Genomic DNA, 27697 nt, shown 5'->3' on the forward strand with positions numbered 1-27697 from the left:
GTCTCTCTCTCTGAAAGTAGAGGCTTACTCCCGTGGCCTTCGTATTTCTGCTACAATGCAACAAAAATTGCCCCAAAAGTGTTCTGTGGCCTGGATTGGGTCGATCAGAATCGGATATGTGTTTCGCGTGGGAGCAATTGTGAATGCTGCGAGACCTGTCCTCAACATAACCAGCAAAGAGTAACTCTTTGTTGGGATAGGAGTTCCGTCCATTTTTAATGAAGTTACGTAATCACACGCCGCTCGCAGTGATTGCACACTTCTTCGATCTGACCAAGTTCTCCCATCCGGTTGATATCTGAAGTAATCACAAGGCGCACCTTCCTGCATCTTCGATAATTTCGACAGTAAGCGTCAAAGTCTACCATAATCGAATAAGCAAGACCTCAAACCGATAGCCATGGCGATAGAATTCATAAACAAGGTGAAGGTTGTCATGGTGGTTGGACCATTTCCAGAGTAATCATCGACCCTGCTCGCTCATGATGTTGAGGGAATAGACACTCGTTATAAGAAAGTGGTCATGGGGGTATCGAATTCTGGTCCTAGAGACACTAGCCAATACTTGGTACCATTTCCAATCTGATTTGAGAGAGCGGCGACCGTGTGGTGCCGTAGCTCATTCGATGAAGTATGACGACGATCACATCTCAAATTACCGCCCTATGACAGTTACCAAGGTCACCCTGCTGGTTATTGATTCGATCACAAGGACGCACATTTGCTTACCTGCGCTTACTTACAAACCCGCTGCGAAATTTAGTTGGAAACCAATAAACAGGTAGCATAACGTTGGTGTGACTCCGGCCACAGCAGCCTAACCACACCATCTTGTCAGGATAAAGCGGCTAGGTTCCAAAAAAGACATAACATCAGTTCATCTTCGTCATGGTTCTCAGGTGGAACTCCTGAAATGGTGTGTTTGTCATCAATATACACCATCTGCTCCTGATCCAATCTCATGATCTGCAGGGGAGGGTAAATAATGCTTGATATGATTAAGTAGTCGAGTGTGCCACGCTGGTCCTTGATCCAATATTAGAAATATGGATGTGATTTGACTTTAGGGAGCGGTAAGTTGATTACTGTTCACCGTATCCCACTGGGTGCCCACTTCTTTGCTGAAACTATTTTTTATCACGGCCGTCAATCACCTTGCAATTGCACAGTACTGTGATCACGGTCGTCGTGATTCAAATTGACAAACTGCTTGATAAAGATCTCACAAACACACTTCTTTTTCCCCCGGACACTTTTCCTTGTGACATTAAAGCCGATCCCATCGACAAGAAACTGCGTTGGCAATGAGTTGCCAGAGCAATCCCACAAACACACAACCATAAACATTCACAATCTTTAAAATAGCAAACAAGAACATTCTGTATCATAGATTTCTGAGATGAAAAGAAAATAGTTCCCTAGGAAACCATGAATAATCAAAGAGTCTTGAAGGCCCCGGAGATATAAGTCGACATTTCAACGGACGTTCTGAAAGCCCTTGTGCCATTACCTTGTGCCTAAGGCTTGTGCCATTACTTTCAAGACATTTACTCATCATTGTGTTACACCTTAAGAGTAACCAGACTCAGAACGTATATTTTAGCATTTTTGTTCGCATTCGCGAATACAATAGTCATGTCGCCAAAACAGGACTTCAGCCAATCACATTTACTTCCTGCCTGCTTCCGCCGACTCCTCGCCCTGAACCTGTTTGTCGATAACTTCTTTACGACCAATGATGTCTCCCCAAGGCAAATCTTCCATTAATCATCTTTACTTCCAGCTTGTTTATACCAAACCTGTCCTTGTAGCCGACATAAGACGGTTATTTATTAACATGTGGTATCGTCCAGTCGTGCAAGTGCCATGAGAGCGTACTGGTTTATTCCAACTCGAGATTTGATATGGCTTTCAATATCACCGTGTGATGGTGGATGATTATGATTTATTTCCTTTTTTGTGAGGTCCCTGCAATTCTTTGGTTGGTTCTTGTCTTCTTTCGCGCCGTAAGCATCGGTGAAAAAGGTGCTTGTTCGTCGAATGTTACACGCAGGATCTCATTATAAAAACATAGCACGATGGTCGTTCCTTCTGATGTGAGGTAAAGGACATTTTTTTCCCGGGACGTACCAGGATTTTTACCAGGTTGATGATATTCTGATAACTGAGCCGGTCGATTAAGCATTTATTTCCTTCATCACGCTGGCGCGTTTCTTTGGTTGGGTCTTCATGCGCGTTGTAAACATTGGTAAGAAAAGTAATTTTTCGCCGAAAGTTTCCCGCAGGACTTCCTTATAACGACGAAGCTCGGTGATCGTTCCCTCTGATGTGAAGTAAATGACATTGTTTTTCAGAACCATCTAGGAGTTTTACATGGTTGACGATAGACGCTTTGAAGTACATGTACAATGAGAGCATCTCATTCTATCGATCGACATGGGAAGCGCATCTACTTCCGTCAGTAAGTAGAGTCGATAAAACAAGGACTCCATTTAATCAATACTGGCAAATGCGCATTGAAAGTTAATCGACTTCAAGGCGAGTCGTTAGAAAAGATGTTAATTGTAGCATACCGTTTTGATAACGCATCGTCAGTCGATTCCGTAAAAACATCGTTAGCAAAGCGGCTGTTAACTTGTGTTGCTGGGAACATTTTCTGAGTGATGTTAGCAAACAGTGACTTAATGGGTCATGATCCTACATTACCTTGCAAATTTTAGCATACTTCCTCCAATTTTTGTGCTCAAATCCAATAGCGCTTTGGTTGTAACAAAATGTAAAAAAACTAGGACTATCCTTTTGAGGGAGTGTTTTAAAATGAGTTTGAAATGAAATATTCATAATTTTTTTGGTTCAGATTCAGTCAGATTAAACCAGCATCAAATGCAGATTTTAAAGATTTAAATTTATCCTAAACATTGCTTGAGTGCACTGTCATCCCGCGTGCACTCAATCATCTGTTCGTGACAATGCTTTTTAGGCAGACCTCAACTACAAAGGAGATATCCTTTTTGGGATAAAGTGGGTTTAATATTGACACAATATCCAAGAGTTTGGTAAATTGGTGGAGCATGATTTTTCGTGTTTTTGGCGGGTTGTGGATAAGACTGATGCAATCTCAAAGAGCACGGTAAAGTTGAGACGTAATTGGCATCATACGTGGGATTGTTGGATGAGTTGCACTACCTGACATTTTCAAAAAAAGTCATTGCTTCTTTCGCAGCTTGTTAACTCTCCATACGCAACTTACATGCTTAACTGAGAGAGGAACTAGATTTAGTCTTGGATTTGCATCGATTCTTTTCGCTGGTGCCATCCATCATGATTTGATATGAGAGTGTCACCCATATGATACATGACCTCTCACCGCCAAAGCGTAACACATCAGTATCAACGTTGGCGAGAACGCGCTTACTTAACCATATTGACACTATTGGCAGTCAAGCAACGGCAAATCTGGTTTTCGGCTCATAATGCCCGCTGGCAGCTGAATCTCGTTGTTGTTTTAAAATTTAGCTCAGCCTACAGAAGTTTTTATACCATAACCAAACAGACAGTCCTTCCTTTGTGACAGCAGTCTTAAAGGACTAAAGGCAATCTTACCAATTACATTGTAGTCTAAAACTTTTTACCGAAACGTCTCGGTATTACACGAGCCACCAATGGCAGCGAGGGAATGCATTCGAAGCTTCGCAATAACGCCTTCGTGTTTAGGTTGGTTTACAAAACTGATGAAAAATACATCAATTTGTTTACATCGAGCTTTTTCCTGTTAGTTTATGGCACATGAAAGTGAGTGATACCCTGAGGCACATCCGCAGTACAAAACAATCAGCAACAGTTTACAAAAAGATGGTTTTAGACATGTTAGAGACCAGTTATGATGATTCAGTTCCAACCGGGGCTATGATATTGCCATCCTTCCCCAAGGTGATCAAGTTCTCAATCAAGGGAGGGGTCAAATATGCTATACGTGTATCGTATAAACGAGTAGTCAATTCAAAAACGAATATCATGCAAATATCTTAAGATTGTTTCCTGAATGTACCGCAAATGATCGCAAAATAATGACAAGGAAGATCGGTACGTATTTTTATCATGCGATGGCGTATAACTCGATTGCATCTGGAATCCGTCTATCAAATATACAAAGTAGCTTCATGATAGCGAGCTCGTTCTGGCATGTTTTAGCTTCATGGCGGCAGGCTGGTACTGGCAGGTCTGTTGTTGTCCACAACTGACAGGTCAACAAGCGGAAAGACCGACAGAAAGGTGGTATGGGCAGCTGATAAATCGTTCACAAGTGTCTTGTTTTCTCGCTTTTCCTTATCTCTCTACGATTATCTACGACTTCTTAGCCCAAGTTACTGCAGGAAACTAGATATGAAGTACTATACTTGTAGCGTGTTTCTGGTTTCCGTGGCCACTGAGTTTTATGAATGGCACAGCGGATTACCTGATTCTTAAGCAGTGCGGCAAAACACTTCATGAGCGAGAAGAAGCTAGTTTGTGTTGCTGTGTGATAAAGTGTGTGCGCTGCCAACAGTTGACTATGAAGGGACCATCAATCAAAAGTATATGAGTTTGTCGCTTTCGGCACCTTTCTCTATTAAATTTTCGGGTTGATCGGATTTAAATGTCATTAACTACAAATATTATGATAGTAAAGATTAGGAAAGGCTGCTCCGCCCGTTACGAATAGCCTTACATATAATGGCTTTTGGCCCATTTTGAACTCCGTGACAGACAATATCGCAAAATATACAACTAATTTTCCGATTAACGGCTTCAAGTGAGGTCACAGGCATTACACTAGATTGTTAAAATATCTATCTTGTTCAATCAGTAAATTATGTGATAAACAACTGTGGCAAATGGAAAGACGACTTGCCTTTTGGATGAGTCTTTACTATACTATATTTACGATGATATAGAGCGTCAATGAATCGCTTGCTTATTCCATGAAACGAAATGAACCTTCTTATTCATGAAATATCATTCATCCAAGATCAGACTGCAACATTCACAAAAAGTATATACCTGCACCCGAACGGATCTGAACGTTCTCGAAGTATGACATTCGCAACTATCTTTTCAGTATGCACTTTTCCTCGTTAAGAGCATTCCTTCGATTACCTGGCGGAAATAATAGAAAAAAAGGTGTGCTTAGTTTATCTCCGGTAGATGTATTTCCGGAATGTCTAAATGTCACCGGGATAGTTTGCAGCTGTGCTGAGCGAGGCAAATCTAGAAAGCATGATGAAGAGCGGTGCTACCCAATTTTTTATTCGTGCGTAGGATACTGACCGGCGTTCAGGAGTCGAATATCTGAAGGGAGACGAATTTGGTCAACATGAAAATTTGTAAACTCAACAGATGCATGCGATATCAAATTGTCACCTAAACGCACTTCGTGAGAATATGTCCACTTTTGATGCTTGTATACATGTATACAGCTATTTCCCTCTTCTTTTTTTAGCCAGAACCCCCGAGCCCGAAACACCCACAACGCCGAAGGCTTTAACGTGTAAGTAAGATGACTGCGTGATGTGTGCCCCCTCCCCCACTAATCCATTCACAGATCTATGATTAACCATCACACCATTTTATCACGTATTCCGGAACCCTTCTTCTTCCCTTACCACCATACTTCTACTACTAATAAATCATCTTTCCTTTACTAATTTCAGTATTTTTACTCGTGGGACGTTCCAACTAGATTTAGCAGTTATTTTACTAACACTAGATTTAGTTATTCTGTGACACAATATTTAGATATTTACGTGTAACTCTGACGCTTGTGGCCTTTCATCACATTGGCACTTCATCACGCGATTTATGCCCCGTCCACAAGCACTTTACGTGTACATGCCAACAATGATGTACAGTAAACACGCCATTATCTTGATCAATGCGGCCTCATACGCTAACCATCAAGGGAAACTAATATTCTACAATCACAATACAACCAAGGTAGCTTAAACTTTTCACACATCCAGAGATGTTCTACTGAATAACTGCTTGGAATAAAGAGAAGAAGATGAGTATTTATGCCGATATAGTTTTCGGAGATTTAATGTTTTGCTTCGCTTGCTGATATCATCTTCAGTCTCAACTCAAAGGCCTTGGACACCAGCAGTGAACCCATGAACACTTGTGACTCAAGATGTCCGATCAGTCGCTTACTCCTCCTATGAATCCCTTCCAACTATTCACTTAATGACTGTCGTATTCGCTACTGATCAAAAGCAATCGTGTAAGCAAACACCACGCTTGATGCCCAGCTTCCCTAAGAGTAGACGTTAAGCTTCTCTCGGCTATGCGATCCTCAATGATGGAGCGTGCTTAGTCAAACGTGGACAGATGACCGGCGGGAATGATGTCCGTCCTCTGCTTGAGGACTGTGTCGGTGTTGATCAAAGCAAGGAGACGGTTATCAATACTGTGGCACTAAGTTGCCTCGTGGCGTGTTTCCCGATACAACTTTCAGCGCCAAATATAGTGAAAATGTTTAGTGGTACGTAGGTGCCACCTCATCGTAACCACATAAAGGTTTTTGCTCAGTGTTTATTGCTCAGTGACCCATCTTTGTGCAGATTGATTATTTGATTTGTATTTCTACGCCGGCATCTCGCTTGCTAATACTAGGATGAAATACGGACCTGTTTCATTCGTCGAGCCCCACGCATGCCTTGATCTGTTAAGTCAGTCTGTCGCACCTCCGCCATGGCCATTCCTTTATTTCCCTGAATTCTGATCCAATGTCCCTAAGGTTTCATTAAGTGCCACTCAACGCCACAAAGCTGGATGAATCCGATGGCGTTTTCGGTTTTAATATTCTCGTTCGTTTGTTTCGCGACCACCTGAGCAAATACAACTCAAATGGAATCTCAGATTACATGCGCTTTTGGTACCAATAAGCCGTCTTCTTCCATTAGAGTCATGTGCGGTGAAAGTTAGAAATGCGATATTCTCTCCTGAAAAAGCGTTCGTTTTTTTGAGTGGAAACAGTTATTCAGCTGGTTTCGCAAGCCGTACGAACGATGAAATAAGAAACGCTGTTATGTCATCAAGTTGCACGGGGAATAAGGGGAACGATTCAAAAACAATGTGGCTATTTCCACGACTTAATCGTGGACGCAAGCCCTTCCGTTCACGACTTATTTCACCCAATCACACTATTCCGTAATCGCCAGCTATCTGACGGGATGTAATTACCTGTTCCATGGTGAGGGATATGGCAGACTTCGTGGTTCATTTAAGTGAAACGATTGAACCTCGTCAATTATTCATCATACCATTTGGCAAATGGCGTACACGTAAACAAAGCACGTTTCGCCATTTATGTGTCATCTCCCCAACCTGTTTATCACCTCTCCGAGTGGTCTTTCGGGAGGCGCGTCCCGGTCTCTAGGCGTGTTATCTGAAGCTTTAAGTAAAGTTAACCTAGCGCGGATCGATACGGGGTTGTGTGAGCAGGAATATCCCCATTTGAAAATAAGTGCGCTTTATCACCCTGAAGAAGGGCGGTATCATGTGTTACCTCAACTCAAAGACAATAAATTGCCTCTCGCATAATGGTATGGAAAAAAACATCTCTTCTTGTTTTTCAGAAGCTCAAAAACCTCTATTGCTAAGAGCGCACTTGTGTCAACCGATGGTACAACCCGACCCGCATATATTGCCTCTGATGTGTTGGATCAAGGGGTGGCCGCAAAGGATATACCTAATAACCTACAGAGCTCTCGAGCAGTGATCAATAATTACACTGGACAGACCTGTGGCAGTTATCAAATTATCTGGAGCAGGCTTCACCTAGGGATACAACATGAAAAGAGCGATGTTTTCGGCCCTTTAGTGCATGATCTATCAACCTACGCTGGGGTAACGATACTGTTGCGTTCATGGCCACGCGTTTTCCGCATTTATTTCCAAAAGTGTATATAAATGTATATCAATGTTTTTGTAATTGCACTGTAGTGTAGTCAAGCTATGTGAGTCACGGTTTGTTACACCTTCCAATCTTTCAGATGAGGAAGCTGAGAAAACGGTGTCCGTGCTGCTTGATGGAGAGGAGTCCACGATGGACATTTACGATCTTCCAACCAGCAGAGTAAGTACATCGACTGGTAATTAACTGCTTTCAAAACTCACCTCCAAGTCGGCACTACTTACAAATTGAATTGCCCAAAGATACCCGCGCAATATTTGCCTAGTTTCATCGATTAAGAAAAGTCGGGAAACGATTCTTCTTCATTTGAAACATTAACAAAACACCCTTGTTTTATCATACCTGACTGAGTTCAATTGGCGCTTCTTTGAATGTTCAAAGACACCAATGATAATCTGTGATGCTGGACCGATCCCTAGCCATTTACCGTCTTATCATCCTCTGCAATTCTCTATCATACTCCATTAGGAGGATAGGGAGCCTGTATACAAAACCTTCCAGGCTAAGATAATTGTCTAGAAATGGCGATTTACCGTGATGCGGCCCCGTTATCTTTCATTAAGGGAAGATCTATGGTTACCTTTATTGGTCTGGCTGCTGTGAACCAAAGATACTGTGACGCCATGCTGTCATGAACGCGTTGACACAAACGCATCAATTTTCAACATCACAAATCAGAAACATACTGGATATGAATTTCAACATAACCCTTGTGTAGACAGATGTACAATACTATCAAGTTTCAGCAAATGCAATAAAACATCAGCTTGATACTTAGTCATAGTGGTTCATCATTGTCACCCACACAGTTGCGTGTTTACGATAAGGATGTGACATAAGCGTGGGTTCGATGAACTTACAGAACTGCGTGCGCTACTAGCTGTAGCTGGTTTACTGATGGGTGTTTTGATGATGGTCACCGTGAGTTGTCAGTAGCGATATTGGCTTCTTTACTGAATATTATATGGCCTTTTCGATGTTAAAAGTAAAACAGCGTAGAAGAGAGGTGGTATGGCCTGGTGCTGCCAAGATGCCACCTCGGTAAGTTATGACAGGCCATGAGAAGGCATGCTACCAATGATAATCAAGCATGGGATACACATAACCCAGAAGTATTAAGGTAGCAGGAAGGGTTGGGCGTTTGTGGTTTCTGAGTCTGAGGGGGTTGGTGTCTGTTGACTGTGCTTTAAGAGAGACCAGGCATGGCGCCAGTCTCTCTTAAAGCACAGTCAACAGGCATTTGGTCTCAGTATTTGGGTAAGTACAGAATCAAGGCAGCTCAGAGAGCAATGATTGAACGATGCTGTAGACAAGTCCAAGGATACTGCATCAGTCAGGACCAACTTCTCATCAGAAAGCGTCACCACCAGCATATTCAATGTTCAGTTCCAACCTGTACCAGTCCAATACACGCCTGTCATGGTCAGCAGTGGTCAGCTTAGCGCGATATGGAACATTCTTCCGAAACTCAAGCGAGGGAAGTCTGCTCATTAGCATATCTCGCGCACTGCTCCTTCTTGTCAAACATCGTAGTGAAATCGTAATGGAAAACGTCTGGCTTTGCGCCAGACATTGAGACTAATAAGTGAAGAACTAATAGGTAAAGAACTTCTACTTGCGCGAGACTGCTATGATAAAATTATCATTGCAGAGACTCCAGTGACGTACACATATATTTTTTACAATCAAAAATGCGCTCAACAGACGACATGGAATGATTATTTTATTGATATTTCCTACTATATACCTTCCAATTATCACTTTATACAAATAGATCGGCGTCAGGTCGCATGCTTTTCTTTCCTGGTGACACTATAAAGCAAAATAGTTGCAACCCCGTAAATGCGCTATAAGTCCAATAATAAGTGACGGTGACCCGTTATAAATGTTTCGCCATCTTCGCTTTTTTGCCGCTACGCGGCGCTTTGGGCCCTTGCGTCAAGATGTACATGAACAAGCTTTGAGAGTATGAACAATCGATCACACCGTTTTTTAATAAGACAAATTGGCGAATTCGAATATCCTATATTAAGTCGGACATTAACAGTAAGCGCTTTGCATGTCTTTTTACGGTAGCAGTGACTAAAGTTATACATCGACAACGGTAACGGACACAACAACTCCGAACAATAATGTATGACGATGACGTCATTCATATCAATACCACAACAACAAACATTGTCACACCAATCACGTCTCAAAACCCCTTCAGTGTCACATACGGAATTCCAGTGCAGTGACGTTTAATCTGAGGCGTAGGACGATTAGTCCACCACACGTGATCAGATTGTGGATGGGTTGACATGCAGGCGAAGTCCTTCACACGTTTTCTTGCGACAGAAAAAAACACACGAGCGTATTAACATTTTATACTCTGGCGAATGGATGTTTTCTATCCCAAAGACAAAACGTGAAGCATTAGAAACAATCTGTCATCATTCTTCTGGCTTTCCCTTTATAAGATGCTTTGGCAATGCTTAAAAACAGTTTTTAATTATTCACTATAGAAAGTTCATCAAAGGACTGTAATCATTTGAGCTTTTACGAGTAATTGGGAAAGAAGTCGTATGAAATCATTTAAAAACGATCAATATAGTTGGGAGGACATCTTAGAGAATTTAAACATTTCGATATTTAAATAAGTTACGATGTCCTCCCAACTACCTCAAAAGAAGTTATTAAAATTTTAAAAAGCCGGATAGGTGTGAGCTGCAAATAATTTCAAAATGATGTAGTATCAGCTGAATTAATGAGAACTTTTTCCTCATTGCCAACTTCTGTTACCACGTCATCGTGTGAAGTTAAAAGTGGTAGTGGTAATGGAAATTAGAACGAATACTTTGATCAAAAAATATTTCATTATCAATCTTCAATCTCATTAAGGCGTCCAGATCAAATGAATTCAATGTGGAACTGCGTGCAAAATTCACCTTGTGGTAAATATCTGAGCAAACAAACAGGGCTTAAAAGCTGTGCAGACATTATACGCGCTATTGTCGAACATGATTCGACAGTTTTTTGGTACAAAACGAAATCTGCATTCTAAAATGATGCCTGGGTATGGCAACAGTGATTCACTGCAACGCTGCAAGTCATAGTGAAACCATGACTCTCCAATTAGCAAGATACACGTGCTGCACTTAGTGCCAATGCACTTGCCGACGATACACCTTTTTGCTTCCCATAGCCTAATTAGTATTGATAAACCAAGAAGGAAAAACCTTATGATATAATGTTATTATCGCTAACAAATGAACGCGGTCGTTGTTTTAGGCGCATCCTCGGGCGTTTCTTGTTTGTTATTTCTAGCTAATTGTCACACCGGTAGTGGGTGATTCTTTTCCCTGGGATGACAAGAAGTTGAGCTTGGTGCAATATGGGGATTTTGTCAGTGATGCCGCTTTGGAATAGTATGCCAAGTGAAAATCGGGTAAATATGATGTACAAAGAAGAAATCAGTAACAAATAAATAAAAAAATGAGTACAATCGTTTAAATATCTCTTATCCAGTTCAATCGAAATGTTCCTGTATAAACTTGAGTAGGCTCGTTTAATTCTTCTCTTCGCCAAATGTAAAGTAAAGTGCCGCGGCAATAGTAAAGTAAGATTGGCACATCTCAAGAAACTACTAGTAGACGAGGCACAAAATCATGTCGTCACCTAACCCTGAATGAAGGGAAATTAACGTAGCAATTGACACCAGTGCATTTCAGCAGCGCAGAAAAGTACTATGAAAGAAATATAAAGAGAACAACGACTCCAACTAAAATGCTTTTTGGCACGTACTGGTGAAAAAAGTGAGCCCGTTACTGCTGAAAGCTGGCAATTTGTTAGACAGCTGAGATAATTTACCTACTTTGGTTGAGTATTAATTGCTCGCTGTGATTTCCCAAAACGATCTGTCTTCTGGTCTTATTATCCCCCCGACAGTGTCGTGCGACAACCTGACGGAGTTTTAAGTAAGTTCCTTGTGATTCTACGGAATGATATATTAGTATCGTTTACCTAAAGGTGCAATTTGAACACGGAAAACTGCTCAAACGCACTCTGAAACTGATTAATCACTTTGATTTTTATCACTCTTAATACCCTACGTTGTTCGTTGAAAATTGAAATGAGATATAGAATTTTAAAAAAAAATCCGATAGCGTAAATACGTTCTGAATTTAAATTTCAGCAATGCCTTTATGCAGAGAGATATCTGTGACCAAGTTTCAGCAAATTCGTGTGCATGATTTGTTTTTATCCAGTGCATTGCTTTTTTCCGGGACCACAAGAATACGAACGGCGTGCCCCTTTGATGACCTAAATAAAATTTGACGGAAACACGACTGTCAACGTCGTAACTGAAGCATCAATCCACACAAATTGCTATAATCCTCATAGTCCTTATCCTGTTAACTGTTTTCATTAACTTTCCACTTATATTTTGCAGGACCCATCAGACCTAGGTGATGCTGATGCCTACGTAGTAGTTTACGACATCACGAGTCGGTCCTCTTTCGACAACGCTGTGGACATCCTGTTCAATATCAGGAAGCAGCAGTGCCGACAGGTGGCGCTGATCTTAGTTGGAAACAAAAGTGATTTGGTGCGATCAAGACAGATATCAGAAGATGGTAAGATTTGGCCCAAACAGTGCCACCAAGTACCCTATTAACATTTGTTACTTCTGACCATCAGAGCTAACCGATAATGGCCGAATTTGACTCATAAAAGTTGACCCTTACACTATAGGTCCAGCAACAAATTTTAAGATTTTCAGAAATTGAAATAACACCTTTACTGCAAGAATATGATGAAACTACGCATCTTTCATTTTAAGAAAGCGTTATAAATCCCAAACGTTTCATAAGAAAGTGGTAAATGCGGAAAAGGTGCTTTTAGGTAATGGTTACATCGCAATATGATAATGCATGCCAAGCTTGTTTAAAATAGAATTTCGAAAGTTTCTTTTGATTGCCAGGTCAACTTTGCGTAATTCAATTGGTGTTGAATGAAAAGACGTAAAGATCAATGAGTTTGGGTGCCACAAAAATGTTCGGAATTGAACATCAAGCTTTAAAATATCAAAAATCTCTGACGACTCTTGTTAATATTCTTTCGTTGAGATCAAAGAGGCTAATCGCACCGCAAGTCTTTATAAAATATGATTGAAGGAAATGAAGATATTACTTCCGCCGTGGACGAATAATGTACTCGCGAAACACATCTGCATCCGTGATTAGACGAATCCGCGATAAGTTGCTTGCAGTAAACCAAATTTCCGCAGGACATTTTTCTTCATTACAATTTTGTAGTTGATTACTCGACTCTCCTTGGTAAGCTCGGGAAATTCCGGTGGCCGGGGAACTATTTGTTTTGGAGTGGATGTGATTTACTGCTAATGGTTAGGAGGGGAAGGTAAAATTGATTGGATGGGGGTAAAACAGGTTGGAAGAAACCCAGGAAAATATACATGCTGCACGTGTAGCGGGTTTTAATTTATATTTTGAGAGCTATGCAAGCTCAACTAGAATCACATGTACATAAACTATCAATGTCCGTACTTTCGTCTCAATCAATTACTGCAGACTGCCGCGAAACATTCCCGTTGAAACTAATGAACAACAGTACCAACAAAACCAGTTTGATGTGTCCTGCCATTTTTTTCTGAACGAAGCCAGGTCATCCAAAAACATACAGTCCTGGCGATCGATGTGTTTGTATAGTGTAGGTAATCGCAAGCTCAGCCGCCTGTAAAAAGCAGCTGCAAGTCACTCAATACTTTCTCTTCTTGTTTTGCTCAAATGTTTTTTCTTCCACCTTCAGTCAATACATCGGCTATCTTTAATCCTGGTGCATTCACGATCTACGATCTGCCGCACAAGCAAACATCAGTTCTAGGAGACGATTTTTTCAGTTGCTCCGAGTGAAGAATCAGAAGAACTTTTTCATCTTCTGCGTCCTCGCGAACGAGATTGCACTTTTCAGCCGGATCACCTATATTCTAGTTGAGATCCCTTTTATCTAGACAGTGTAAGGCCAATGAAAGTAGGATCTTGTTTTTCTTCTTGAAGATTAAGATTTCTTTTATAACAAGCAGTCTCAGTCAAGAGCCAACCGATGAATCTTCTTGGATTAGTGCGGTTTTATTTTTATAATTCATAGATTATATCACCGAAAGACACCCAACTATACAAACATGTGGTCTGCTTTAAGGTTGAGGCCAGCAGCAAGAAAATAGTCTCAGATTGAGCCGGAACTAAATTTGTGAAACTTTTCTCGAATTTTTCCCGTTTTTTGTGCTGACTGACAAATGACGTTTTATGTGGGGACAAAAATCATATGGGAGGGCGGTGGACCTTATGTACACCTGGTTTTTGCCCCGTTTTACCTCTCCCGTTCGCTGTGAGTCAACGTTTGTTGTAAAGGCCAAGACTGTTTACCCTGAACATTGTTTCGCCAACGTTGTTATTATCCAATCCCAAGACTTGTTTTCCCAAAACGCTTGCTGCACTTAACGGTAACGAGCAAAAACTTTCCTTCGATGTTGATCTTGAATTGGCTTCCAGGATGTCGTGTAAAACGGATAATAGCTTTCTGGCAGCTGTAACATCGCGTTGGAGTTCATCGTTATTATTTTGGTAAAATTTCACGGTGGGCGTGTCCTTAAAGTCGATTTTGGGAGTCTAAGGCATGACCGAAGTTTTAAAGACGCCTCTTCTGAAGGTGTTTTCGAATTTAGAACCACCTCAATCGGCTTTCCTGAATCCATCCTGTATTTTTTTGCTAACGTCAATGATATAGCGCTGGACTACATTGGTTTTTAGTGATGTTGTCTTATGCCAGATACCCCGGCTGAAAATCCCGATAAGGGTCTTCGAACATGCCTACTGGCGGTTGAGTATAGGTGCTCAGCTATTTTTCTTCGATAAGCCTTGCTCGCCATCGTGAGCGGTACCTGTCTTATCAAGAGCAGAAACAGGATAATGTGGGTTTTTAAAAAAAGTGGAAATAGCTCCGTTATAATTTTCTGATTGTTTGTATATTACAGAGGGGAAAGAAATCGCCATTTCGTACAACTGTAAGTTCATCCAAACATCGGCAGTTCTCAACCACCAAGTAGACGATCTCCTTGTAGGGGTTCTTAGCCAGATTCGACTTGCCCCCAAGCGGGAAGAGCTCAAACGAATGAAGAGAAACAAGAACAAAAACGAGAACGGATCACAAAAAGGCTCGGCGAAGAAACTGCTTAGTAAGATCTTCCGAAAGGACTCGATCTCCAAATCATGTGATAATCTGCTTGTGCTATAAACAGAACTACTGTCGGTATTTGTGGTTGGGATGGCATTAATCGGGAACTGAAGATTAGTGGATTACGCTTCTTCGTAGACGTTGTAATGTCGTTTTTAATGTCATGTCGAAGAGGTCGCCTGCACCGCGCCCAACCGAATATGTGTCAATGCGGCTGGAATCTCCCATATCGATGTTGCCCTTTTGTAATTAACTCCCCCTCGGATTGAAAGTGTCAACGGTTCGCTTTAAAATGGAGATGAGATACGGCCATACCGCTCAGTCCCTCAGTTAAACAGTAAGAGAAACAGCAACTTACTAGAATTTCGCATATGGGCACCATCCATATAGGAGAAATTCCGTCCGTGCCATATTGGCATAAAACAAGATGGGCGCGGCACACCCAGTGGCCTCACCTCTCATCGTATGTGACAACTGGGGGATAGGATTAAAAGACATGACATGAAAATGGCATCATAACGGTGCTTTTAAGTGTCGGGAGAAAATCCGACCAACGTCGGTGGACGGGTAAAATTGAATAGCCCGGCTGAACAAAGAACTTGTACAGACTCTTCTTCATGTGCCTTTTCCAAAAGTATTGCGAACCACGGACCACAGAATAGTGCCGCAGGTTTGGTATGACCGAATATGAATTCAGGCTGGTTACTCTAAGGCTGATACTATAATGGCGACAAAGAATTTCTCGCTTTGAAATGCGTTGGCCATGTTGTTTATACTGCTATTTACCTGTTGTATTTCTAAATACTTATCATGCCAAGCGAACATCTTATATTTTATAATCTACATGTTGCCTTTTGTACGTGAACAAAGATTGGAAAAGTTAAGAAATATGGTATTCACCCGACTCCCATGGCTTTTTTACTTTTTCAATTAGAATTTCCTTTACTCGATTTAGTAGGTGGCGCCTCTGGTAATTTAAGGAGGCACATTCTCTTCCGTGTATATATCTTGTCCTTTAGTTACACTAGCATATACCCGTGGCGCGGGCTGTTCGAGGTATAAAAATCGGATTGTGTGGGTGCTGGTATGTTGTTGGTTTGGTGTAAATGGGGTGCTGGTTTGTGAGTAACACTTTTTTTCATAGTTACATGTAGGACAGCACTGGGTCCTTAGTATAACCCCAATCATCCATGTTGTTGTCTTGGGAATAATGTCAATAAAATGTGTACAAAGGCAATGCGATGTATTGCTTGAAGGATACCATACATCATAAATGAAGGTCGTCGCATGAAACGTTTCAAATGAATGAATTGTACATATCGTTGGTGCAAATCATAAAGATTGCTTATAAGCCATCATATTTTCTTAGTATTGCGACGAAGATTTTGTGTTTTTCCTTGCCGTACCCCTTTTTGCCGGTTTATTCGTTGTATACTAAAGGTTCTATGAAGTTTCATCGATGTCTTAATTCTCCTCAATAATCCTAGCTGCCAATTATTTTGCCATTGCCCACCCGTGCAAATATAACTTGTAACGTAAAAAATATACCCAGATTATATACCACACGTACCACTGCTTTCATGTATTACACTGCTACTATTTCGATATTTTTATGTTAATTTGTTGTCTTCGTGATCCGGATAGATTTTGCTATTTACAGTTACGCCGGCCGCTTTCCCACTGCACATAGCTTGCCCTGTTCAAGCATCTGGCTCTTACGGTCATGTGTTGTTCACTGTAAATATATTTTCATTTCAGTTAACCGGAAAGTGTTACTTATCTAGAAATTTTGTTCGTTAGTTTAAGACGGCATGGGGTGTAGGTCTACGAAAATAACGTTGTTGGCACTGCGCGCATGGATCGGGTTAATAACGGCGGGAATTGTCGATATTAATTTTTTTCGATTGAGCAACTTGAGTTCGGAAGGATTCGGGTAAAGTTCGATGATTTGTAAAATAAGCGTTTCTAAATATCGATATAATGTTTGCAGACATGCATTTTAAATTTAATAAAATACTGTGTGCTGTGAACTACTCGTTTCTTGTCTTCTTTTTCGTCGGTCCAAATTTTATTCATGTCGGCTTAAATTAGGCTCATTAACTGCATAATCAATATCTTCAGCAGTGCACATCAGTTTCCGATTCACCATATCAAAAACCCGGGTATCGTAACATATATAAAACCCTTTTGTAGTCATGTTGCGTACGTGTAGACGCCGTCAGACTACATCTGAAAGCGACCTTATCATTGGTTCGCAACCTGCCAAATTCGTTGTGGTTGTCGAGTGCCGATATAGCCGAAAGCCCAGGACAATTAACAACGTGTCGCAGTGGTACATGGCAGTGGTACTTGTGTGTTTTCTGCTATGAACTTATCTATGTTATCAAACATACCATGTTAAGCCTTTGACTTTACCCGTCCAGTACTGCCACGCCATGTTGTGTTAGTCTTTCAAACCGGGATCTATAAGTCAAGATGGAGCCACCAGGTTTTAACAATAAACTTCTTCAAGCCTGAGAGGGAGGGCAGAGAATCAGGTTGCTGTTCAAGCAACTAGCTCTTACGGTCATGGGGGTGGTTTACTGTAAATATATTTTCTTTTCAGTTAACCGGAAAGTGTTACTTATCTAGAAATTTTGTTCGTTAGCTTAAGACGGCATGGGGTGTAGGTCTACGAAAATAACGTTGTTGGCACTGCGCGCATGGATCGGGTTAATAACGGCGGGAATTGTCGATGTTAAATTTTTTCGATTGAGCAACTTGAGTTCGGAAGGATTCGGGTAAAGTTCGATGATTTGTAAAATAAGCATTTCTAAATATCGATATAATGTTTGCAGACATGCATTTTAAATTAATAAAATATTGTGTGCTGTGAACTATTCGTTTCTTGTATTCTTTTTCGTCGGTCCGGATTTTATTCATGTCGGCTTAAATTAGGCTCATTAAATGCATAATCAATATCTTCAGCAGTGCACATCAGTTTCCGATTCACCATATCAAAAACCCGGGTATCGTAACAGAACCCTTTTGTAGTCATGTTGCCTTCGTGTGGACGTCAGACTACATCTGAAAGCGACCTTATCATTGGTTCGCAACCTGCCGAATTCGTTGTGGTTGTCGAGTGTCGATATAGCCGAAAGCCCAGGACAATTAACAACTTGTCGCTGTGGTACTTGGTTGTTTTCTGCTATGAACTTATCTATGTTATCAAACATACCAGTGAGACTTTGACTTTACCCGTCCAGCACTGCCACGCCATGTTGTGTAGTCTTTCAAACCGGGATCTATAAGTCAAGATGGAGCCACTAGGTTTTAACAACAAAATTCTTCAAGCCTGAGCGAGGGCAGAGAATCTGGTTGCTGTTCAAGCATCTAGCTAATATGTAAAGTCAAGGACTTAGTGAGCCCCCCTTTAGGTCGGGGGAGCTCCCCCGAACCCCCCTACGAGCATATGTTAAGTGCAAGCTCTAACAACTACAGCTGTTACAATGGGGGGACACCCCCCCAAACCCCCCTCCGTCGACATAGGTTTTTACCAGTGCGTTGGGGGGAAGCTCCCCCCAAACCCCCCCCGGTGGACAGTCAACTAGCCCTTCTGTGTCATACTGCTGGAGGGGGGGGGGGGTGCGATGGGACCATCCATATAGTTCCTTCCGACACATTTTTGTTTTGGTAATGTAATACATTGTGATTGTCCTTATTCACGGGAATCGGGCGTTTCCAGTGATATACGACACAAATAGGTTGTCCTCATGCATTCACTTTGGACACGCATTTTAAAATAGATGTTACGTCCTGTTAATGGGGCACGTCATCATCGCGTACATTTGGGAAAAACTCCCTAACGAGACCGGAGCAGACGGCTGAAAGTAGTTTAATTATTGGCCGCTAGGGTGCAGAATGTCGCTCACCCGAATTTTTCACGCAACTTTTGCTAAATAGAGCTAGTTCTAGTTTGTGATTCATTTTGATACTTCAGATTTGGGCAGAAGACCAATATAACTTAGTCGTCAGTGTGGTTTTAAGCTGGAAAAACGTATTTGTTTTTCTTAAAGTGCCTTTTTTGGACGGGTGTGTGCGATTGTTTTGTTTTTATGTCACGTGACCTCGATCATGTCGACACAAAATTGAAATAAACCACCCTTTTCTGTCATTATTTAGGATGGATATTTCTCTAATGAAAATATTAATATAATTGGCCAATTTCTTAGGCATATGATGTAGCGAATTCCCATGAAGATTTAAATTAATTTAAATTAATTTCAACCAATGGGATAGCAACCACCACCGGAAGATCGCGGAGAAATCGGTAAACTCAACGGAGTTAATTCAGAAAAATACCAAAAAAAAATTGTTTGTAGGATATACAATATTTACTCTCTTTATTTCTCATCAAATCAGTATATACTCCCACACACACGTGTATCTTAAGAGCCCCTCCTAAAGGGGGGCTTATCAAACATACCAGTGAGACTTTGACTTTACCCGTCCAGTACTGCCACGCCATGTTGTGTTAGTCTTTCAAATCGGGATCAATAAGTCAAGATGGAGCCACTAGGTTGTAACAACAAAATTCTTCAAGCCAGAGCGAGGGCAGAGAATCAGGTTGCTTCAATGTGGATATAAAGTGCACTTTACTTGCAAGAGTAAAATAATTTCATCACTTATAAAGTCTGAGGTCTCTCTATTTGTTTGCAAATCCAAAAATAGTCAGTTAACAATAGGCTAGAAATATAAAAATTCGGAAGGAGTTCATTCGCTTTCACACCTGCCAACAGACACAGGGTTTTGTGGCAGAAAAAAATAGCTGAGTGCAGGCGACAAAAAAACGCCGAAACTAACTGAAAGGCCTTAAAGGCCTTGGTCTTCTGTTAGATATTTGTGTAGTTCGACGAAACAAAACGGTATAAATGCGAATATGCTTTTGGCCATGTACCTATCCACATAGAGCACCCAAAGCAGCGAAACAGGTGGTACCATGCAGAGTCGACAAACTCCAATAAAGATTTCACAAGAAATCTCTTATCTGCATAAACTACAGAGCATTAAACACGTCGAGGCGAATGGAGATACTAAAGACAAAAGGCATAAAATGAGGCCATTTTCCGCCTGCTTGGATGCAATGATGTTCCAATGAGCTGCCCAAGATCCCAACCCCCTGGCTGTCATCCCAGATGTGTCAAAATGTGCTGGATTATTTTTTTTTTCGGGCGTTCCGATGATAAATACACAAATTTCGCACTTCCTGGTTTTGCTTTTGTGACAATTACGCTGCTGAGTTGGTCCATTGTCTTTCGGCAATGTTCGTTTTATTCCGGAGAATCAGAACATCGGGAGGCTAATTAGCATAATATAAGGTGGAGAAAGGCAAAATTTTCCGCACCGCTTGTAAGCAAGCCTTTAGTGGGGCTTCAGTATCATTATTATAATACCCGTCCAAAAACGCCACTCAGATAACAATTTAAGCTGTCATACGGAAAATGTAATTTTGAAAGGACTAGTGATATGGGACGCTTTCAGTTACCCAAGCGTGTAATAAACTTGTCACTTAGTACAATGAATCCGTTTTCTCGAAAAATTGGGGGCTGTTATCGCTGGTTCAGTTGCATCCTTGTGATATTTAGCTATTGGGCGGCGGGCAGGAGTGACGTCACAAACAAAATAGCTGCAACATCAGATTTCTTTTTCAAGATTTTATCCAAGGTATACACATTATGACGAATCAAAAATACCTTGGAAACAACCTACTTGACCCAGATAAATTCTTTGGCCCGCTTAAACTTAATAATTTTTCCGGATGAATTCTTTAAGACGACGTCAGAGCGCAACACCAACCGCAACGAATCGCCCCTCCCTGCTGTGGAGAGCTACCACAAGGTAAACTCCGCTCACACTTGGCCGAGCACGTTCACTGAAAAGGGAACATTTTAATGTTGGGTGGCATCTCGCGGGAATTGACACGAGAGTGATTCATAAGTGATGTGGCACCCCCGGGAATCGCGCCATCATTTGAAAGTTATGTCGAACAGGCAAGTGGCGCTCCATCTGTTCTCTCAGTATGGCGGATTTACGAATCATTACCTGCTCTGCTTGGGGCGACAACGTAAGATTTATTCAAGGGGATGCTCTAGCGCTGTACTCTATAGATCATGAAAGAGGACATATTTGTCGTATGCTTCTCAGTGGTTATATTTTTGCGGCAATATGTAATTTGGGAAAGACACGTACAACTGGTATATACTAAATTTCCATCAAAAATTATTTCCCCCTTCGACCAGAAATAGTAGCTGTAAACGTTTATTCATTTCTTCCAAAGATCAACTCATTTCAGTCACTGCTAATACGGACTTCTAAGCCAAGTACACTTATATATGTCATGCTGCAGATCGTAGGAACCCGCCAAAACCGATACTGTCTCGATTTTTAACGTTAGTCAATAACTGTCCTGTTCTTTCTAGCATTGAAACCTCCTTCTTTTGATACCACGGCCCATAGAAACCTGCCAAAATGTATAGAGCCCCCCTCAACCGATATTATCTCGAAATAATTGTGTTTCTTGCGCGGCTTGTCAGCGATTGTCATAATCTTAACTTGTCTCGCTCTAGTACTGAAAAACTCCCTGTTTTGTTGGGACGGGCCACAGAAAGCTACTATACATCGCCCCCCTCAACTGAGCCGATCTGGAATGGATTTCTGTCAAGAGCAAATCAGTGACTATCAAGTTCTTAACTGTCTCGTTTTTTCTAAGAATCTTACAATAATCGTGTAACGAATGTACATGGACTTGTGCACGAAACTGAATAGTGACATTTTAACTGAGAATCTCATATGGATTTTCGACCTGGGTATAGAAACCTGCCAAACCATATAAATCCCCATTCAACTGATACCATCGCGAGATGATTTCAGTTCTAACGGTAATCAGTGACATGTTCTTACCGAACTTCTCTTACATCAAATTGAAATGTTTCTCTCGGATGATAATGGTAGATCCCGGCGTAAACATGGCAATTAGGGTTTGTCATATTTGATTCTTAGTGTCAGATAGCTATCAAAGGAGCGCCAGGGGCAGGATGAAACCTGCCAAATCATCCTAAATGGCGTAGGATACATCTTCTACCCAAGACACGTCTTCTCATTTATTTTCTTAAGTCAGGATTAGTGTGAACTTTTCTATTAAATAGTACTTCGTTCGTAATGTTCGATGTTCCAATTATAAGGTTTGTGTGACAGGCAGTTTTTGATTATAGAATACTCTCTACGCCTCCAGCCAGCGTAAAGCAGTTATTATGGACAGATGCTCCAGCTAATATTCCTCAGTGGCAAATTAATTCTTGGCTCTCTCGCGCTTATTTGCCGTGTATTATGTCGATTGAGGTTTGCTGCTGAGCGGAAAGAGATTCAGTGGCAGTCTAACGCAATCAGCGAGTAAGATTGCAGCTCTGCGCGGAATATTTCATTTAAAACAATAATGCCCGATACATTTCTCCGGCGCAGTTTTTCGAGGGAACATTTAGACCGGAAGGACCCGATTGTATCTTTCGCTAGGACTTACTGATGTTTTTCGTACAAAATTATTTTATAAGACTGAATAAGGTTATAATTCAATAGCATTTCGGTTTATATTTCTCTCCCTACATCACCCGTTGTGAAGAGTTGAAATTCCGAATTGAAGGATGAAAAGCACGACCCTGCGTGCGCTGAGCATTATTTGCAATAAATCGGTAGACTTCGTCTGTTTTGCTACTAAAAATGTGAAGTTCTTGTCACATCGGCGGGAAAACAGAAAGAATATATCTTTCCATTAAATCTATAACTATTCTAATAATTGAAAGACTGAGCTTGTGACGTCGTGACAGTGGGTTTATTTAGGACTCTAATCTATGATTCTTCTAAACCCACTCTGTCAGTTTACAAATTGATGATGTTATCGACTGGTATAGGAAAAATCTCTGAATGTCAGCTGAAATACTTTTTTTGGTTTTGGACAAGGAATCTTTGAAAAAGAAAGAAGCTGGACAGAGCAAAAGATAAACAGCGACAGCATTTCTCGAAGAAACAGGCTATTCCTTGAATCATTATTGGTTTATTCCACTCAAAAGTTTTTGGTCCTGAACAGAGCACTTAAAAGACAGCAGGATCGATGCAAAACAAAATTTGGTCCGCTGATGTATGTGTTCATGGCAAAAATGTTGTGTAGCAAGAACAATAAGAATATGAAAAATGATAATTGATTTCTAATTGGCCTTCATTATTGTGCAGAAAGTGAGACCCTTGTCATTCTACGATCATTATTTCGTCTCATAGGAAGCCATTCTATTTCTCGGCTAGTTGTCACCAAGACTAATCAATACAGTCTTGCCCGTACATGCCGTATGAGGTATAGCCTGGGCAGCATTGGGCGAAGGTTGGGACCCTTCCTGCTTCATCCACCAGCACCGCGAATACTTCGTTCCTTATTTACCCGGCACATTTCCTTCCATCAGATTGATGTTGCCTCCAACAATTGGTGAAGTGGATGAGCAGTGTGCGCTGGTCTGATAAATGGCGTACTGACATGGTTGATATGTCGCAGTTTCATCATCAGCCAGTGATGCGGTCACGCCATAATGAGCAGGATCGCCACTTGAAAGATAGTGGTAGTTCTGGTAAAAAGTGTTCTAGAATTGAAATGGGCGCCACCGTCTCGTCATAATGATTACGATGTTCTAACTAAATACACCCTATGTTTCCTCAAGCTCACAGTAGACTATTCAGTGACCTGTATGAGGAATGGTCACATCACTAAGTCGAACCATACCCGGTTCCTGCACATAACGTACAACTCTGTGCAAATAGCAGTCAACCAAAGACCAAACGGACGCCTGCTTCCTGCCTTAAGTCTAGGAAGTTTGTCAGTCAACGTCTGGGTTTCAATAAGATACAGCTCATATAAATAACGATTAGTCTCAATTGAGATGCTACCTTTACCTCACAACAAGGTGTCAAAACACGGCAAGATAAATCACCAAATTCAGAAGTACTCTCTTCACGACTTGCCAAACAACTTGAATGTTCTCCCTGATTTGTTAATAGTGATGCGTGTAATCTGTGAAGGTAGTGTTTACTGCAACATTTTGCTGGCGTGAAAGGTTCTTTCAGATAATTTCGTAGCAGTGACAGATTGCTGATGAAACTGAAACTATATTTTACGTATGCTACTGTTCTGCCTACATTAAACTGTTACATTTCCCGTCAAAAGGTTTTGTTCCAAGTACATGAGAAGGTACAGTCTCCCAAATAATTTTTTGGTCACCTGTTCAATCTATCACAACTCACTGCGTATTGTAAGTACCCATGTCTTTTTGCTTGCGTTAATGGCATGATGTCCGCAAATCTCTAATGAACAGTGATGTCTATCATTAACTTTCAATAAATAATAGTTTGAAAATATCAAACCAAATAATAGTTTTCAGCAAAACGATATGCCAAAAATACGGTGACTGGGAAAGGACTCGTCACATAAAAAAAAAATCATGTTGAAAACAAATCATGTGATGTCCTTTCCCAGCCACCGTGCAAAAAAGATGGCCATAGTTTAGGGAATAACAACGCCACATAGTAATAATTTCTTGAAACGAATCACCTACTTCTCCCTTAACCATCTGGCATTCTCATTCCAATCAGAATCATGCTTAACGCCAAATGCACCCAAGCGATTGATATTATTATCATGATTGTATTGCTTTTCATATGTTAGCCAGTCTCTTGTCATTTCGTTTGACACTAAGTAGCAATATAAAGTAAATCATGGCCGACAGATCATTCGTCTTGGTGAATACAGAAATATTTTCGCCTTCAGTGAAGACGTTATGCTGTGTTTTAGTGCCATGGTATGTAGAGCACAGATGTGTCTAACCTGCATGGACTCATAGATATTGGAATTTCAAGTTACAAAATAATAATCTGACTAAAGAAGGTATGGATTGACGGCATAAGGAATTAGTGGATATGACTATAGGATCGGATACCTTATCCATATTGCTGGACAGAACAGCTTGGTGTCGTTTGGTCAATAGTGATTTTCGCCCAATTGCCTGAACCGCTTTGGCACACGACGATAGTGAATACTAATAGTACATGGTTTCTGCATCGAGAACATAATATTCTTCGTTCACCGACGAAGTTCCGATTACAAAAAGACTCTTCATGAAACAGCCCATATAGGAAAATGTTTTCGTCATGACTGCTTATTTCCATTCAAAAAGGTTATCGGTCTCTTCAATGCGGGGACACCATCAGCAATGTCAGTTCAGCACATCGTCGGATCTTTCTATTAAAACTCATCATTAATAACAACATCTTTTACAGTTCTGTAACATTTCTTCATGCAGCGAACCAATTGAAATTTATCGGTGCCGCCTTAACCTGCAAGTCCCTAGTGCACGCATTGAATAGCTATATGTGTAGGTTTCGCGTTCTTCTCGAGTTGGCCATTATTATAGATGGGGTTAGCTGATGAGCTGGTTATATTCACCCGAACTGCGATTAACATCCGAAGCTTTCTCGCTGCTCACCAGAGCGGGGTAAACGCGGTTTTATCACGGCGACTCCACCACCGCTGAGCCGGCGTATTTCCGCTAGGCGGGCATCTCTACCCTGATATAACTTTTTGACATCTCCATCCCGTTTATTCACACAAGACTGCGCAATCTCCCCTAACGTCCTCATCATCTCAGGCCTAACCAAGACATTAACCTGAAGCAGAATCGCGGAAGACTTGCCAAGTTTTCCCCTTCAGCGGATCGTTTTAATGGAAGGCGATATTTTAACTCGCCACTGTCTTGATCGTAATTTCAAAATGATGAATTCCATGATATTTATAAAGTCAGTTAATCTTGATGTATCTGTAGCCCAGGTCGGATTTTGGAGATTAGGGGTCGGGGTAGTTGGCCGGGGTAATCAGGTGTCCTGAAGATATGACGATGGGTTGCGAGCTTTGCGTGTCATCAATTTTCCGCGCTAAGATATCGCTTATTCTCGCCCGACTGAACTTGCAATTTACAGTCAGATTTCGCCCTGGCGCCAGGCGAGTGAACGATTATGAATTGATATGAAAGTATTTGTGAAGGACTGGTTAAATATAATGTGTAGTGATGGTACAGTCATGTGTGGCGAGAGATAACGAGTTATGTCTACACGAGACCAACTGTCGAAATCTTGCCGCGCAACTGGAGGCTGAGTCCTCAGGTCTGGGGATAATCGTATCAAAGAGCTGTTTATATATTAGACACTTATTTCCTATCTCAGATTACTTCAGAAGTGAGGAACAACAATCTATAATCTATAATCGGCAGTGGCCCAGCTTTTTTCGAAGTAAATCAAAATAGTCGCTGGCAACAGTTCCTTTCTTTGACGATATTTTTCTCTTTTCTCCATAAATGTGATTGTAGTTAGTAATATCTCATTTTATAATGGTAGCACCATTAAAATTTGCTCAACAAAGGCACTGGTGAATAGATTAAGATATAAATCGGCTTCAATTTCAAATGGTCGTTTAGAACAATATATTTCATGGAATGATGAACCGAGTCGAATCGATCTAATATTATCGTATAATGGGTTTGAACCAAACAAAAGCTACCACGCCTATTTTCGAGCGCTCTCAATTCCGTTGACTGCACTTGCTGTTTCTTGCAATCTTGAATTTTCGTCATCAGCGGGACGCAACTAATATTTATATGACGACAAGAAAACCAATCACTGTTCTATCATTACATGTATAAACTACGAGTTTTCTCCATAAAAATGAAAAGTTTAGAAAACATCTGTTTTACATAGTGTGACATACATTCGAGTCAGTGTTATTCTTGTATAAGGTCAGTTGATTCCTTTATACGTATGGTACCACTCTTCATTTAGAAAGACAATTTCTTCTTCTTCTTTCGTTCACCGTTTAGAAAGACAATAATAAGGGAAATATATAAATATATATCTGCAATGATAACCTTACATATATGAAAAACGAGTAAGTTAGGTGAAGTGAGTGTGTTTGAGTATGCTGATGGCATCAACTCACACAGCACTGAACGATGATCGGATTCCTGGGAAAACGAACCTCGAACACTGCTTAACTTCAAATTCAAGATGGCGACCTGTGACCTCCAGAGAGTCGCGGGTGACCCTTCCTCTTGATAGCGAGGCAGCACCCATCAGAAGTGCTTAGCTCCAATTTGGTAAGATATCACGAAGTTACGTTATCATGGCAAATCTTGGGCCGACCGCCGTACCAATTCTGGTGGTGGATTGACTTCTAAATGATTCTAAATCAACTTGGATTACGATGGCGAGTTAGTTCACTCTTATCTTAAGCCATCTTTGGCATGGTGTAAGCGTAGACCTGGCACTTTAATAATTCATCCGCCATATCAGTAACCGGGTCGCCATCGTTTAGCGTGGATCGTGACATTTGTGTCATTGTTTAAGGCAAGAAAGAAGAATTAATGAGCCCTAAGATGTAGACCGGTGTTT

The 27697-nt window shown here is 41.1% G+C and overlaps 1 protein-coding gene across 2 annotated transcripts in view; it reads left to right on the top strand.

The window, feature by feature from the left end:
* LOC135495722 (GTP-binding protein RAD-like) overlaps positions 1–18063 on the top strand; it is a 31297-nt gene extending 13234 nt beyond the window's left edge. Inside the window, exons 2-5 of one of the 2 annotated variants that reach the window (XM_064784594.1) lie at positions 5480–5527; positions 8031–8113; positions 12387–12570; positions 14988–18063. In XM_064784594.1, the coding sequence (XP_064640664.1) occupies positions 5480–5527; positions 8031–8113; positions 12387–12570; positions 14988–15247 (575 nt within the window). In that variant the 3' untranslated portion in view covers positions 15248–18063. The remainder of the gene's footprint in view (positions 1–5479; positions 5528–8030; positions 8114–12386; positions 12571–14987) is intronic. The other variant, XM_064784595.1, reaches the window with a different exon arrangement.
* The last annotated feature ends 9634 nt before the right edge of the window (positions 18064–27697 follow it).

This window comes from Lineus longissimus, chromosome 11, assembly GCF_910592395.1.
Source record: "Lineus longissimus chromosome 11, tnLinLong1.2, whole genome shotgun sequence".
Taxonomy (NCBI): Eukaryota; Metazoa; Nemertea; class Pilidiophora; order Heteronemertea; family Lineidae; genus Lineus; species Lineus longissimus.